This window comes from Gasterosteus aculeatus, chromosome 1, assembly GCF_964276395.1.
Source record: "Gasterosteus aculeatus chromosome 1, fGasAcu3.hap1.1, whole genome shotgun sequence".
Taxonomy (NCBI): Eukaryota; Metazoa; Chordata; class Actinopteri; order Perciformes; family Gasterosteidae; genus Gasterosteus; species Gasterosteus aculeatus.
The window spans coordinates 26,986,222-27,000,349 of record NC_135688.1 but is presented as its reverse complement, the minus strand read 5'-3'; the positions used below and the strand labels follow the sequence as shown (position 1 = coordinate 27,000,349).

The window sequence follows — 14,128 nt, the reverse complement described above, 5'->3', positions numbered from 1 at the left end:
GCTTCATGATGCCTCAGTCGCAGTCAGTCCAAGTGGGAAATGTTCTTCACATCATCATTTGGTTTATCAAACCACAGAAGTGCTGAAGGTGAAGCCACTTGGTTGCATGCTGCTTCCTCTTTCTGTTCTCTGCTCGCTCCCTTCCTACCCCGGCCTCTTCCTCCTCTAAAGCAGGGGCGGTGAGTGCGCTGCAGGGGAGAGCAGGCCTGTGTGTGCGCTTACTTCTCTAAATGTGGCAGCTCTGATGTAGTAAAACATCTCAGATTAGGAGGATCTCACAGTTTAAGGTACTCACACCAGGAAAAGAAACCCGTGCTCCCTGACATTACCTCGCCTTTCCTGTACGAGTCTCGTTTCAGTTTGTGCATCTTGACAGCGACATCCTCGCTTCTCGTCAATGTCTGTGGTTCATCCTCTTGAGCTCACTTCCTCCACCCTTCCACCATCTTCATCATCTGCGTCTCCTGTCATATTGTAGATGGCCCAAACATAGCTAATATTAATTTATGATGTGCTCATTAGCTTATGTGTTCTTCGTATAAAACCTCACTTTCTCATATATGGAAGTGTAGAGACGTAGTAAGATCCTTAACTGGAGTAAAAGTAAAGACACCTCACCATGAAAGTACTTGGCAAAATTAACTCAGATTAGGGTGTTACAGTATTATATAAGCCTTATTCACAACGTTTTGATTATTATTACTGATGCATTTAGCTGTCGTAGGCCTTTTTATATTGTACCATGACCATTTAATCTTTTCCCTTGCATTATATTTCATAAGCAAAATAAAACATATGAAGGACGAAACATATCGGAAAAGTCCCATCTGTTCTTAAATGGTACTTTATGAACTTTGTTTACACTATTAGATTCATTTTATTGTATTCTTCCCCCCTATTATTCTTACAACAGCGCCATCGTGTGGCGCAGAGTGACGTCAAAGTAGTGCGACTGCGCAATCGCACCACCTTTACGTCATGACGTGAATCTCTGCCTCTCCTACGAGCCGAAAATGGCGGAGTATCTGGCATCCATTTTCGGCACAGAGAAAGACAAGTAAGTTTTATTTCATATTTATTCGAGAGGTCATCCAAACAAATACGCTTATAGGAAGTGCGCGCGCAGCTGTGCTTCTCCATCGTCGAATGGGCTCTGTTCGTAGCCGCGGCGCTGCTGAATGCTCTCGTCAAGCTCACATTAGCAACAGGAAGCTAACTCCTAGCTAGCACATTGAATGGAACTCAGGAAGGCACCTCGGCTAGCGGTTAACCTGCTTCCGTGAGCTGTTGGCTTGTGCCAAAACGTGCCATTAGATAGCGTGTTCTACGGTGTGTTGATACATCCGTGAATATCCGACGCATCTTTGCGTGTTATTAAACGAGCCGGTGACGGTAACCGTCTCGGTTAGTCAATGAGCCCGCTCGGTAGCGTAACGTCAGCTGCTTCGCTCACGCGCATTGTGTTGTTCCGTTTCACCGGTGGAGTGCAGCAAACCGCATCCTGCGCACAATAAACAGTGAATCCGTTTGCAAACCCGTACACGGGCCTGTGTTCCGTGTGCCTTTATTGCAGTAATGTGACTGTTCGTTTGTGTGAGGCAGCTATTCTGAAATCATGAGCTTGATTAGTGGAACAGAGCGTGATCTCTGTGCGATTGTTGTCTAAAATATTCGTGAGCAACCTTTTCAGCAGTCTACGGTATCTTTTTAACAAAGAATTTTCTCTTCTCTTCTGTTCCAGGGTCAATTGTTCTTTTTATTTTAAAATCGGCGCTTGCAGACATGGAGACCGCTGCTCGCGATTGCATAACAAACCGACCTTCAGCCAGGTGAGGACCGTCAAAGAGTTCCTGTGTAAAAACAGACCAGCCACTGTCAACTTATTACAAGATATGTTGTGCAATCTTGATTAGAGGTTGATGATCGGAAGCAGCAGAAATCTAAACATTCATGTCAGTAGCCTGTCTGATCACATGCTTCTTTGCTCTTTCTTCCTGCAGACCATCTTGATTCAGAACATCTACCGTAACCCCCAGAACAGCGCACAGACGGCCGACGCTTCACGCTGTAAGTTGCACATTTGACAGCATCCCCCCGGCAACCGATGTTAGGTACTGCTTCAGCCCTGTTAGCTGGAGACCCGCTTGTGACCCTGTTATCTCCCAAGTATCCCAAACATTTAGTTATTAGCATCACGGGATACCATTCAAAAGCACAAACGCCTCCTTATGATCCTACTCTTTTGCAACCGTGTGTAGTTGAGCCTTCAGACACAAACCACAAACGGGACTCACAGGCCGACTGGTTATGTTAGAATACATAGAACTGTGTGGACTGTAAACAGATGTAGAGATGAAGCAGTGCCTTTCATACAGGTAAGTGTGACTGACTTTCCTTAGGCCCCGTGTTTAAAATATACATCTTGCGAGTTTTAAAGCAATGCGGTGCCTCTGCCGTTAACACAAGCTACATTCGTAACTTCAGCATCACATACGACGGTTGACCTTTCGAAAAGTCCTCAATCAGCGGTCCTGTGCAGACAAGAGGCTTGATTTTAAATGTAACCAGTCGCTGTGGCCTATTTATAGGACAATGAGTAATATTATTGAGTATTGTTTTGCTTTCATTTCTTGAATGTTGCGTGCATATTGTGTTCTTTTGTGCATGTGACACAATTCTGGAGAGTTTCAATTTTTTTAGGACAGCTTGAGATCATTCGGGGGCCTATTTGTATGGACCAGCATCTCTAAAGACTCATTTATACGCCAAGAAAATGTGTCCATTCTTATGAATGAGTAACTAACAGCTGTATTCTGTAGGGTGTCATTGAAGCAGTACATGCTAGTGGTAGAAAACGATGAATAAAGTTTGCAATTTCTCATAATGTATTAATTGAAAACACAATAAGCAGCAAGACAAAAGTAGGCCTCTAACTTCCTCTTTAGCTTGTTTAAAAACATGTGCAGTCACTATGTGTTTGATTTAGTTTTGGTAAAACAAACATTCTCTTTTAACCTTATTTATGCTTAACTAAACCAAAAAAAAAAAGGAATCAATCGTAATTAAGAATACACACATAAAGCACAGAACTGTTGCCCATTTTCATTCAATTATCCTAAATATTATAACTATGTGGTACAAAACTAAAAGTAGAGGGGAGGGAGCAAGTATTTCAAAATAATTAACAGTGAGCAGTGCAGGAAATAAGCTTCTCCGCCGACAATAGTATCAATAACACAGTGGCCATTTCCGGGGATTTTCACTCAGTTCATGTGATCATATAATTAAGATCCGGGACGGACAGCACCTAAAATTCTAATCAAATATTTTCCTCCTCAGCTCTTTATTTTGGTTGATTTATGTCACAGGAGTTTACGTTTTGTATTTCAGACCATTCCCCTCTTGAACATTCATAACCTTCCAAACTCTGCCCAGTCTGCTGATGGTTTACACTGTAAGTTCTCCCTTCATCTGCAGGCCCCTCCAGCACTGACTGCACTTAATTTACCGTATCACACCTCCCCACATAGATCCGGCTTAGTGTAGCAACACACCCTCTGCAGAGATCATTTCCCAGGGACAGGCCACGTTTCCCTGGCGTAACTCACTCTAAACGAGTCGCGCAGTAATGTCTTTGGTGTCGCGTCCTTCATTTTACCGATGAACTTACTCCTTCTGTGTCATTCGCGTCACACTCGACAGTGTCGCACTGACTGCGCCGTCTCTGCGTCTGATTCATTGAAGCGGGTTTCTACCAGTGCCGTCCTCGACTTGGGAACTTGTGTTGCCATGAAGTAGTGGAACAGTACAGATGGGCCCATCTGCCCATGATGTACACACAGTTACACAAACATAATTGTAAAGAAGGTGAAACATTGGAAAATCATTTAAAAGTAAAACCTTACTAACCAGGCGGGTGGGGGTGGGGGGGGGGGGGGGGGGGACCAGGCTCAATGCTGTGTTTTAATTTGCTTCTGTGAAACCGGTCGGGAGAGCGTAACATAGAACATACAGACTCTTCGCCCGTTGGCTCTATTTACAGGGTGTAATTATCAAAAACAGTTGTACCATGTTTGTTCAAAGCCACAGGGCCCATTTTCAGAACCAGTGTCGCTGTGGCGTTGCCTTGACTGTCCCTCGTTGACGTTTTGTAGGTGCCGTCAGCGATGTGGAAATGCAGGAGCACTACGACGAGTTCTTTGAGGTTAGTAACCTTTTGTCTGCTCTTGATTCTCGCTCGTCGCACAACGTGACGTGGATGCCGCGTGATCTGCCTCGATGTGGCACATGGCAGCAAAGGGTTGCCAAAAGGTATCGAGTTTGTGCTGAAGCCAGAGTGACCAGGAGCTAATATTTACACAGGAGAAACAGCTGCTTTCACACATGAGATTACCATACATTTTATTAACTTATTTCTTTTTTACAGGTTTTTACGATTCTGTAGCCTCCCTTAATATTATTCATAATGGTTTTAGTAGGTTACTTTGACGCCTGCATTTCCATTCGAATTTCCCAGAAAAGGGCACAGTTTGATCTTGTTTAATTGTTTACTTGTTTTATCTATTTAGATAATCTGACTTAATGTCTTAACTTAACCACCAAACAGTTAATAATTAAACTCTCAGTTCAGTAGAAAACAAGGTTTCATTTAAAATATGTAAAAAAGTGTTTTCTGTGAATCTCCACATGCCTGCAGGTCTTCAGTTAGTTGTTCAGTCAGGGCCAATTTCCTTCTTAACGTGTCAATAAACCCAGCACTCGGAGCCTGTTGTTGACTTTAGGTGTTGTTGTTCTGATACAGGAGGTGTTCACAGAGATGGAGGAGAAGTATGGCGAGGTGGAGGAGATGAACGTGTGCGATAACTTGGGCGACCACCTTGTCGGGAACGTCTACGTTAAGGTCGGTGATGGTTCTAAACGTATTCTCAGTAGAGGCGGAGCTAATGCAAATGAGATTGATAATGACTGGTCTGATTGACAGGCAAGTATTTAAAGAACAAAGTGTCTCGTTTGGACATAAAGCGGCGCTTTCATTACCACCATTTGTTCTGTTGCTTGAATCATTTGACGTTTACTAATTCTTGTCATTGCCGTTTGTTTCTTTATCTCTCACTCACATATCTCATGCTGTCCTTTGTTATCTTTGGTGTTCTCTCTCTGTGTAGTTCCGTCGTGAGGAGGATGCAGAGAAGGCCGTCATGGACCTGAATAATCGCTGGTTCAACGCCCAACCCATCCACGCAGAGCTCTCCCCCGTCACTGACTTCAGGGAAGCGTGCTGCCGCCAGTATGAGATGGGGTGAGTGACACCTGGTCAGCGCTGTCATGTCCTCTAATGTAGTAATATCGTTTTAATATGAAGAATTTTCTAAGAATAATTTGCTGTCCAATCACAATAGATGTGATTGTGGAAAAGCAGATGACGCCTTACAGGCTGCAAATATATTTTAAGCTTTGGACAGAATACAAAATGAGAATCTTTGTGCAGAATTGTTGGATTTTGGGGCAAGTCTATCTAACCAGCTGCATGGGCACTGTGATAATTACTACGTTTTACAGCGAGAGGGCAACGGGGGGAATAAAGATATTGTACTTGGTGGAAAGTTTAACCCTTCCCTGTTTGCCCGCAGAGAGTGCACCCGAGGGGGCTTCTGCAACTTCATGCACCTGAAGCCCATCTCGCGGGAACTACGAAGGGAGTTGTACGGCCGCCGCAAGAAAGGGTACGCAGTCCTCCGAAAGCTCCACGTTCACTTTGGATCAATGGGGATTTGTCGATTCACCTTTTTCCTCCCCCCCCCACCAGGAACGGCTCGGAGTCGCGCTCCCGGGAAAGACGCTCCCGTTCGAGGGACCGACGGCGGGAGCGCGAGAGGCCGAGAAGGTCGAGGGACCGAGAGCGCTCTGGAAGGTTCTGAATTGATCCACGACCGACCCACACGATGTCCTACCGAACCCCCCCCTCCTGACCCCGGCAGTGATAACAAACGTATTTTCTTTATTGTTAAATCGTTGACAGTGTTTTTCTTTTATTCCCTTTTTTTAAGACGAGCTTGTGTCGCTTTCTCAATAAAAACAGATTTGTAATTCTCCACTCCGCTTGTTTATGTGAACATGAGGTTATTTCTTATGGAGAGCTTCATACAAGGAAAAGTGATTATGTACATGAGTCTAACTGTATGGTCAACAACGAGTGGGAAGGGGTTTAAGCTTTTAAAAGTGTACTCTCACAAAAAAGTATCTAATTGTAATTATATATATATATAATATATAATCTGGCAGACTAGATTGGGATGGTTGAGCACCAGGTTTTACGTGATCAATCGCTACCTGTCCTGTCTTCTGTTCTGGCACAATAACCGGTACAACCGGTTGGACCGGTAATCTGGATTGTAAACTTCTCTAATTGTATGTTTCTAAAACATTGCAAACGACCATGTTTAAATGGCAACTTGTTTTGTTCCGTTACACTGTGGATGATGCAATTCTTTCCCTGCCACCTGTACCGAGTGTTCCAAGATTAGTCAGTTAAATGTCCAAATGTTTACTCATTTAAGAAAATAATAACTGGTTGTGTTTTTCGGTGAATTCTTGAACATAGAAGTTGCACTAGAAAGAACTATTTTTTTCACAAACACTAAATAATTTGCCCTGAATAAAACAAACCAAAAATAGCATTTACATGTTTGCGTACATCTCTGTATGTATGTGTAGTTTATAATTTGGCAGCAGCATTCCACACATGAGAAGCGCTCAAGATGTCACATGCGTCAAAAGGACACGCAGTCAATAAAAGGTAAACAGAAGGGACACGCAGCGTTAGGGGCGTTTCTCCGGACCCGAATCGAGAAGTCCTTTCTCTGATTGGCGCAGCGGACCAAACAGACGCCCTCGCGGCAGCCAATCAGAGAGGGCCGTTGAAGTTTGGCTGCCTCCTCCTCCTCTCGATGCACGCGTGTGTCTTTGTCGGTCAGTGTTTGCTGCACATTCTCGTACTCGCCTCCAGTGTCCGTCGTTGTCCTCGGGGATTCTGCCTCTTCTCCTGCCGGTGTTATTAAAGCATAAGGTGAGTGCGAATTAACGGCCAGGTGCAAAAAAAAGATTGAAATATATTTGAACGATGCATCAAATCGCCGTGACGCTTTGTGACCGAGAGCCTGAAATCTGATGCAACATCGAAGCTGCGCACATTACCACTTTTTCCTGCACGGTTTGTCAGCTACTTTACTACTTCTTCTTGCACTGAACTCGATATGTTCTGTTTGTGTGTTTATTCTCTGCCAATTCGCACGGTTTGGTGTTTACCATTAACGTACTGAACCGTTCACACCGTTGTGTCATTTCCTCTATTCGTTTCTTTTTTTTTAAATCAAGTCTTTTCCAATCCAATGTTCCTGTTGGTTCAACACCGGATGTTGTGTTTATGGTGTTTTTACTGCAACAGACTTTTAATGTGACCTTTTATTTGGGTCGATAAGACATCGGTATACATAAATGTTATTTATTGTTGCAAAAGTACATTTCTTGAATTTTGCCTTTTTTTAAAACCAGAATTACAGCCATATATTGATCTATCTGCCAAAATAAATGTGCTATATTCTAAGAACACCAAATGAATTCGAGATATATAAGAACCCAATTATAACCCTTTGTTTAGCTCATATATTTCCCCTTTCTGGCAGCTCTTCATCACAGCACACCTGGTTTGTGACCATGTGTCGCGTTTCCAGCTTTGTGGCTTTTACTGGCTGCATTCCTGCTGCCTACATTCTGCCCCCCCTCCCCCCATTCATGGCTGAGTGAACCTCTGTAGGCTGCTGTTGTCCAGCTGTTTGTTGCTGGCAGAGCATTTGTGTGGCCTGTTTAAAATGACTTAAATTTGACTGTGTTCGCTGCGCTGTGAGAGCAGGAGATTAGTAACGAGTAGAATGTCTGATAAAGTGAGACTGGTCCAAGGACTTTTCATTCCATCGGGTTTGACGCTGCCAAGCTGCGATCAGGTGATTTTCAGCCCGGTTGGTATTTGAGGATTTGTTTCTTGGTTTAAATGCAGCTCGTTCAACAAAATGAACTTCATCCTCTGCACGTCTTTTCTGCCATGCAAGCCTGGCCGCGTGTCCCCCCCCTCTCCCCGGAGGATCACGTTGCTCCCCCCTCGAAGCCTTGATGGCCAGCAGATACCACTGATTCTTTCCTACATTTAGCACCATAACGAGCAGGGAGACGCCTGGTGTCTGTAGAGATCTGATCCCCAGGAGTGGAGTCACACATGCTGGTTTCAGGGGCTTTAAAATGAAACGGAAGTTAAATTCAACGGGATTTTATTCACCGTTGCATTTGATGGTAGCTGCGTGTTTCAGGGCAGATTTTCTCTGCGGTGCAGAGCTGTTTGCTTAAAGAAGATGTTGTTTTTTGGCCCCGCTGTGTGCATTGTGTATTAGTGACGGTTCATCTGCTGGGGTTTTCTACCACACAACAGAGAAACCCAATGAGAGTATTAATGTGTAAAGAAAACCTCTAAATCCACAGGTTTTACCAGCTGGACTTTGGAACTTGTTTGTGTTTTTGCCTGATAAATGATTTTAAATTGTTAATCAATCACGCATGTAGTAGCAGATTCATAACCTGTCAGATTACAGAATGATCTCCAATTTAAGATGAATGTCTCACATTTAGTGACACAAGACTTTTATGGCATTTTTTACGACTGCCAGCGATCGGTAATTGAGTCAGTTTATGTTTTCGCACTGATCATGTAAGGTAGATGAACCAAACCGCAGTAAGACTTAATCTTACTTATAATCTATCGTTTTTTATACATTGAATGTATGATGCAATATTGGCAAAAGCTTGATCAGCCAGTGATGCAGGACTTTCAACTTTCAGTTCAGGTTTTTTTTTTTTTTCTTCTTCCCCCTTTCTGTTTTTTTTGACTTGACTAATACGTGCGCTGACGTTTGAAATACTAAGCAGTGAATGTGTGTGGGAGGCAGCCGAAGTGCCTGCTTAAGCATGACTAGGCTTTATTCTTTGGCGCTGGTATGACTTGGCGACAACGGAAGGAAGGAGTGGTGGTTCTGTGTTTGTTTGCCAGTTTGTGCGGCCGACGTGTGGTAACACATCGTTGAAATGTGAGCCCTGAGGCGGCACCTTGGCATTTTCTCACTTTTGCACGTACCTACAAACGATAACATAACACAAAGCTTCCCCCCCTGCTTTGTCCAGGCTGAGCCATGCCGTCAGTCCCCTCCACCAAAGAGGCCGCCGTCAAGGCCCCGGCGTGCCCCCACGCCGCCAAGCTGCTCCCCCACGGCAACGGAGAACTCAAACTCCGGGAGGGCCCCTTCCCGCCGAAGAGCGCCGACAAGCCGCCGCCGATGGCCGAAGACGAGCCGGACCTCAGCATTCAGATCAACACAAAGGGCGTCGCCGCCGAGCGCAAATGGATCCGGCCCGACCTCCCCAGTCGCTGCACGTGGAGCCTCGGGGCCTCGAAGGACGAGTCCCCCCACCCGCAAGTCGCCAGGTCGGTGTGACGCAAAGAACCCCAAAGAAACGCTGGTTGGACGTATCATCGTGCCTTCCATTGCTTTTGTTTAAACCAGTGGCTCCAGAAACAAGTGGAAGCACGCGTTACTGTCTCCGGCCTTTGCAGTGGCTCTGAATGTCTTCGTCTCTCTCCTCCTCGCAGGTCCGTCGCTCCGACCATTCTGCCGAACATCCTGCACCGGATCGGCGACACTCCGCTGGTTCGCATCAACAAGATCCCCAAAGCCTTTGGACTCAAATGCGAATTGCGTGAGTGAAGCGCGGACGCGCCGTCCCGCCGGACGGTCGGCGTCACCGTTGTTTTCTCGTCGCCGCGGTACAAACGCGCTCGCGCTGGGATCGAGATCTTGAACCGTTCACTTGGCTTTAATAACTCTTTCCGCGGTGCGTTTAGTGGCCAAGTGTGAGTACTTCAACGCCGGCGGCAGTGTGAAGGACCGGATCAGCCTGCGGATGGTGGAGGACGCAGAGCGAGCCGGGCTCCTCAAGCCGGGCGACACCATCATAGAGCCCACCTCTGGAAACACTGGTAACTACCTACACGTGTTGCTGTGGGAGGCGGGAGCGGTGTGTTATTTAGATGTACAGCCTCAGTGTGTGTGTGTGTGTGTGTGTGTGTGTGTTTCAGGTATCGGCCTGGCTCTGGCTGCAGCTGTGAAAGGGTACCGCTGCATCATTGTCATGCCCGAGAAGATGAGCATGGAGAAGGTGAGTCACTCACTCCTGCGTTCTCTCATAGTGGACTCCAGTTAGATGTAGTGAGATGTAGAAAAGATGATTGTTTTTTTTTCTTTTTCTCTAATTTCTTCCACACAGGTGGACGTCTTGAGGGGACTTGGAGCCGAGATCGTCCGCACGCCCACCAGCGCTCGCTTCGACTCCCCGGAGTCTCACGTCGGCGTCGCGTGGCGCCTCAAAAACGAGATTCCCAACTCCCACATCCTGGACCAGTACCGTAACCCGAGCAACCCACTGGCCCACTACGACACCACAGCCGAGGAGATCCTGGAGCAGTGTGACGGTACGGGCGGCTTCGGTCTTGGTGTTATTGTGTGTCGGTAGACCTTAATCAGCCGAGTAAACCTGAATTTGCTCTTTGCTCCGCCCCCTCAAAGGGAAACTGGACATGCTGGTGGCGGGAGCGGGGACGGGGGGGACCATCACAGGCGTCGCCCGCAAGCTGAAGGAAAGATGCCCCAACATCAAAGTAGGTCGTGTCCGCACGGAGGCCTCTCGCCTCACCATTCCGACCGCCCGTTGAGCTCCTCGCCGTCTAACCCGGGGTCCGTGCTGCCCGCAGATAGTTGCCGTTGACCCAGAAGGCTCCATCCTGGCGGAGCCCGAGGAGCTTAACAAGACGAATAAGACGCAGTACGAGGTGGAGGGCATCGGGTACGACTTCATCCCCACCGTGCTCGACCGCTCGGTGAGTCCCGGCAGCCTTTTCCGCTCGTCCTCTCTCCCTTTTTTTTTTTTTCCATACCGGCTCACAACGTCACGTTTCTCCTGCGTTCCAGGTCGTGGACAGCTGGTACAAGTCGGATGACGAGGAGTCCTTCAACATGTCTCGCATGCTGATGCGAGAGGAGGGCCTGCTGTGCGGTAAGCGATCAGGCTCGGCACTAACGCCGGCGAGGTGAAGAGGTCAGCCCTCCTCACGGCCTCTCCTCTGTGACAGGTGGCAGCTCCGGGACGGCCATGGCGGCCGCAGTAAACGCCGCCAAAGAGCTGAAGGAGGGCCAGCGCTGCGTGGTCATCCTGCCGGACTCCGTCCGCAACTACATGTGAGAGTCGTCCCCTGGTGTCGTATAACTGCCCAGTCCGTTTCTGCCATCCCTGAGGGTTTGACCTAATGCACATGCAGAAATGTGATCCGCTGGTTGGGGTTGGACCAGGTCATGCAGGTTCATGGTGCTCGTAACCAGGGAGCCTTTTCCAACAGAGACCAACAAGACACGCCTTTAATGGTTGCTGTCCAATCGATTGGTGCTGAAAAGCAGCGTGAATTCAAAATACAATCTGATGACAATAATTATTTAGCAACTTCTAGCTCCCTTCAAGGTTGTAGAGATCCTGGGGAAAGACTTAAATAGTGTACAGTCTTATAATTAGGGTCACTGTTGCACAAATGGCACAGGAATGCAGCCATTTAGAGGAGCCTTTGGATCTGTTTTGTGGAAACGACTAAAAAGCTAAATGATTTTTTTTTTTGTCCCCTCCTTAGGTCCAAGTTCCTGAGTGATAAGTGGATGCTCCAGAAGGGCTTCCTGAGTGAGGAGGACCTCATGGTGAAGAAACCATGGTGTGTGTGTGTGTGTGTTTTACTGCAGGGTTTACTCTCTTTTGTGGCGTCGTGAAAGACCGTCTCACATTACTGTGTTCATCAGGTGGTGGAACCTGAAGCTGCAGGCGTTGAACCTCTCCGCCCCCCTCACCGTGCTGCCCACCGTCAATTGTCAGAGGACCATCAAAATCCTGAAGGAGAAGGGCTTCGACCAGGCGCCCGTGGTGGATGAGGCTGGGTGAGGGTCCTGAAACACAAACCAACCAACTATCCCTATAAATTTCTAGACGTTTTGTGTTTTATTGTTGTGCCGTGTGTGTCTTTGTGCAGGTTAATCCTGGGCATGGTGACTTTAGGGAACATGTTGGCCTGTATTCTAGCTGGGAAGATCAAGGTGTCGGACCCCGTCAGCAAAGTGCTCTACAAGCAGTTCAAACAGGTCAGACGCGAACGTAAACAGCGCTGTTTGTGATGCTCTCGGGATGCTTCCCAAACGACTCCAAGGATGAAATTGAAGAGTAAATTTTTCATTTTCGTTGGCCCGACTGCAGACGCCAATGAGACAAATCAGTTTAGGATTTTGTCCAAAACCGATGTTAAAACTAGATTCCTGTCATTTCATTCCGGCAAACCACCAACTGTAGAAGGCGAAATTGAATAAATATAATAATAATTATTTTTTTATTTATTGTCCTCGTTAATTCTTTTTTTCTTCCTTTTTAGATTCGTCTGACTGATCATTTGGGAAAGTTATCCCGCATTCTGGAGACTGACCACTTTGCGCTGGTGGTACATGAACAGATCCAATGTAAGTACATTTTCACAGATCCGCGGGTTCTTGCCCGATGTCACCTGGGATTGACTCCAGGCCGCTTGCGCCCCTCTAAGCATAAGCGGTGTAGAAGATGACTGACGTATACACAAATGCTCTTATTTCCCTGAGCTCTCGGTCCATCTGTCTCCAGCCCTAAAATCTGATCAACTAAATGCGTGTGCAAAATGTTTGCATTTGGCTCCACCTAGTGGTGGTGTGGGAAAACGCACTGTAGCAGAAAGCAGTGCAAAGCATCTGATTAGTGGTTAAAGGGTGAAATAAGAAAAATAATTTTACTTTCTCAATCTGCAGGATTTAGACCCATTTCATATTTTCAGCTGCTGTAATTTGTAGATAAAATCTGCACAAAAACCGACCTTTACATATTGTGAAATGGCTTCTACTGTATTATGAGCCCAATCCTCCAAGCAGCGTCACTCCTCATCTTCACCACTCTCCCTGTTCTTTTATCAGACTTGACGGACGGCTCTCCGTGTCTAAAGCAGATGGTTTTCGGGGTGGTGACGGCCGTCGACCTGCTCAACTTTGTCACGGGGCGGGAAAGGAGGGAGCGATCGATGTCGGAGTCCACCGACGAGCTGAACTAAACTGATCCAAAGAACGTTTCTCTCACTTACATAACAAACACAATAACCACTGGTTAGATGTGTCTCAAACATGGCACATCATTCATTTTGAGGGTTTTTGATTGAGGTTGCTTATTCAGCAAAAGAAAATCAGATTCATTTTGTATTTTTTGCGGGGTTACTTATAGTTTTAAACGTTTGATTATTACTTCTTATAGGTTGTCGTAGCGTTCACAGCGAATGTTTTAAAGTTTGTAACTTGTAGAACATTTTTGGTTTTCTGTCTAAAATGAAGGCATCTGTGTTGCTGATTTTATTTGTTTGAATAATATTTGCTTTGGCCTTTTGTATCAATCAAACATCAAATATAGTACAGAATAGTACAAAATCTATACTCATTTCATTCATAAAGAATAGACAAGTAGATTGCTGCTGTACATGCACACATTATATTTCCAGTGCTGCTCATGATGTCTTGCGCTTTTCATTCGTGTTACATAAACAGTAAGACATGCCGACCGGTAATCAACATTTCGTTAAACACATAGTTTTCTGTCCCTTTCCTTTTGCCACAGCGACTGACTGACTGTTAATTTAAAGTTGCCTTGACTATAGTTTAATCAAAACTGTCTGAAATGTTTTGTATTGCATACTTTTTGCCTCAGTGATTGTGTATGATTCAAATAAACTTTAAATGAATTATTTGACTGCTTTTCAGACGTCTTTCTTTTTTGTTAGAAATTGCGCAAAGGGAATTAATTGACTTGATTTGGGACGTTTTTTCCCCCACCACTGTGATAGAGATACTCTGCTTTTTGATTTGTTGTTTTAAATATATGATTATATATATATAACACAACGGAACGCGTCTAACGGGATCGTTTATGAGTTTTT

At 45.8% G+C, this 14,128-nt stretch overlaps 2 protein-coding genes across 2 annotated transcripts; both read left to right on the top strand.

The window, feature by feature from the left end:
* The first annotated feature begins 903 nt into the window (after window positions 1–903).
* Window positions 904–6,094, top strand: LOC120824298 (splicing factor U2AF 35 kDa subunit). The gene is made up of 8 exons (XM_040185022.2): window positions 904–1,057; window positions 1,742–1,829; window positions 2,001–2,067; window positions 4,155–4,204; window positions 4,802–4,900; window positions 5,166–5,299; window positions 5,631–5,723; window positions 5,807–6,094. Exons 1-8 carry the CDS (start codon window positions 1,014–1,016, stop codon window positions 5,916–5,918), a joined length of 687 nt encoding a protein of 228 aa, XP_040040956.1. The 5' UTR covers window positions 904–1,013; the 3' UTR covers window positions 5,919–6,094.
* Window positions 6,095–6,630: 536 nt separating this feature from the next.
* Window positions 6,631–13,938, top strand: LOC120824289 (cystathionine beta-synthase). The gene is made up of 15 exons (XM_040185012.2): window positions 6,631–7,066; window positions 9,226–9,526; window positions 9,692–9,798; window positions 9,944–10,078; window positions 10,178–10,257; window positions 10,366–10,570; window positions 10,665–10,756; window positions 10,850–10,975; window positions 11,067–11,151; window positions 11,228–11,333; window positions 11,774–11,851; window positions 11,937–12,071; window positions 12,164–12,272; window positions 12,557–12,641; window positions 13,122–13,938. Exons 2-15 carry the CDS (start codon window positions 9,234–9,236, stop codon window positions 13,253–13,255), a joined length of 1,770 nt encoding a protein of 589 aa, XP_040040946.2. The 5' UTR covers window positions 6,631–7,066; window positions 9,226–9,233; the 3' UTR covers window positions 13,256–13,938.
* The last annotated feature ends 190 nt before the right edge of the window (window positions 13,939–14,128 follow it).

What these genes read in the sequence shown, in the direction of transcription:
- LOC120824298 (XM_040185022.2), top strand. Translation starts at nt 1,014, where the DNA reads ATGGCGGAGTATCTGGCATCCATTTTCGGCACAGAGAAAGACAA. An exon ending in TCGGGAACGTCTACGTTAAG is followed by an intron (nt 4,901 to 5,165) that starts GTCGGTGATGGT and finishes CTCTCTGTGTAG; the next exon opens with TTCCGTCGTGAGGAGGATGC. An exon ending in TACGGCCGCCGCAAGAAAGG is followed by an intron (nt 5,724 to 5,806) that starts GTACGCAGTCCT and finishes CCCCCCCACCAG; the next exon opens with GAACGGCTCGGAGTCGCGCT.
- LOC120824289 (XM_040185012.2), top strand. Translation starts at nt 9,234, where the DNA reads ATGCCGTCAGTCCCCTCCACCAAAGAGGCCGCCGTCAAGGCCCCGGCG. An exon ending in CCCCACCCGCAAGTCGCCAG is followed by an intron (nt 9,527 to 9,691) that starts GTCGGTGTGACG and finishes TCCTCCTCGCAG; the next exon opens with GTCCGTCGCTCCGACCATTC. An exon ending in CCCGTGGTGGATGAGGCTGG is followed by an intron (nt 12,072 to 12,163) that starts GTGAGGGTCCTG and finishes GTCTTTGTGCAG; the next exon opens with GTTAATCCTGGGCATGGTGA.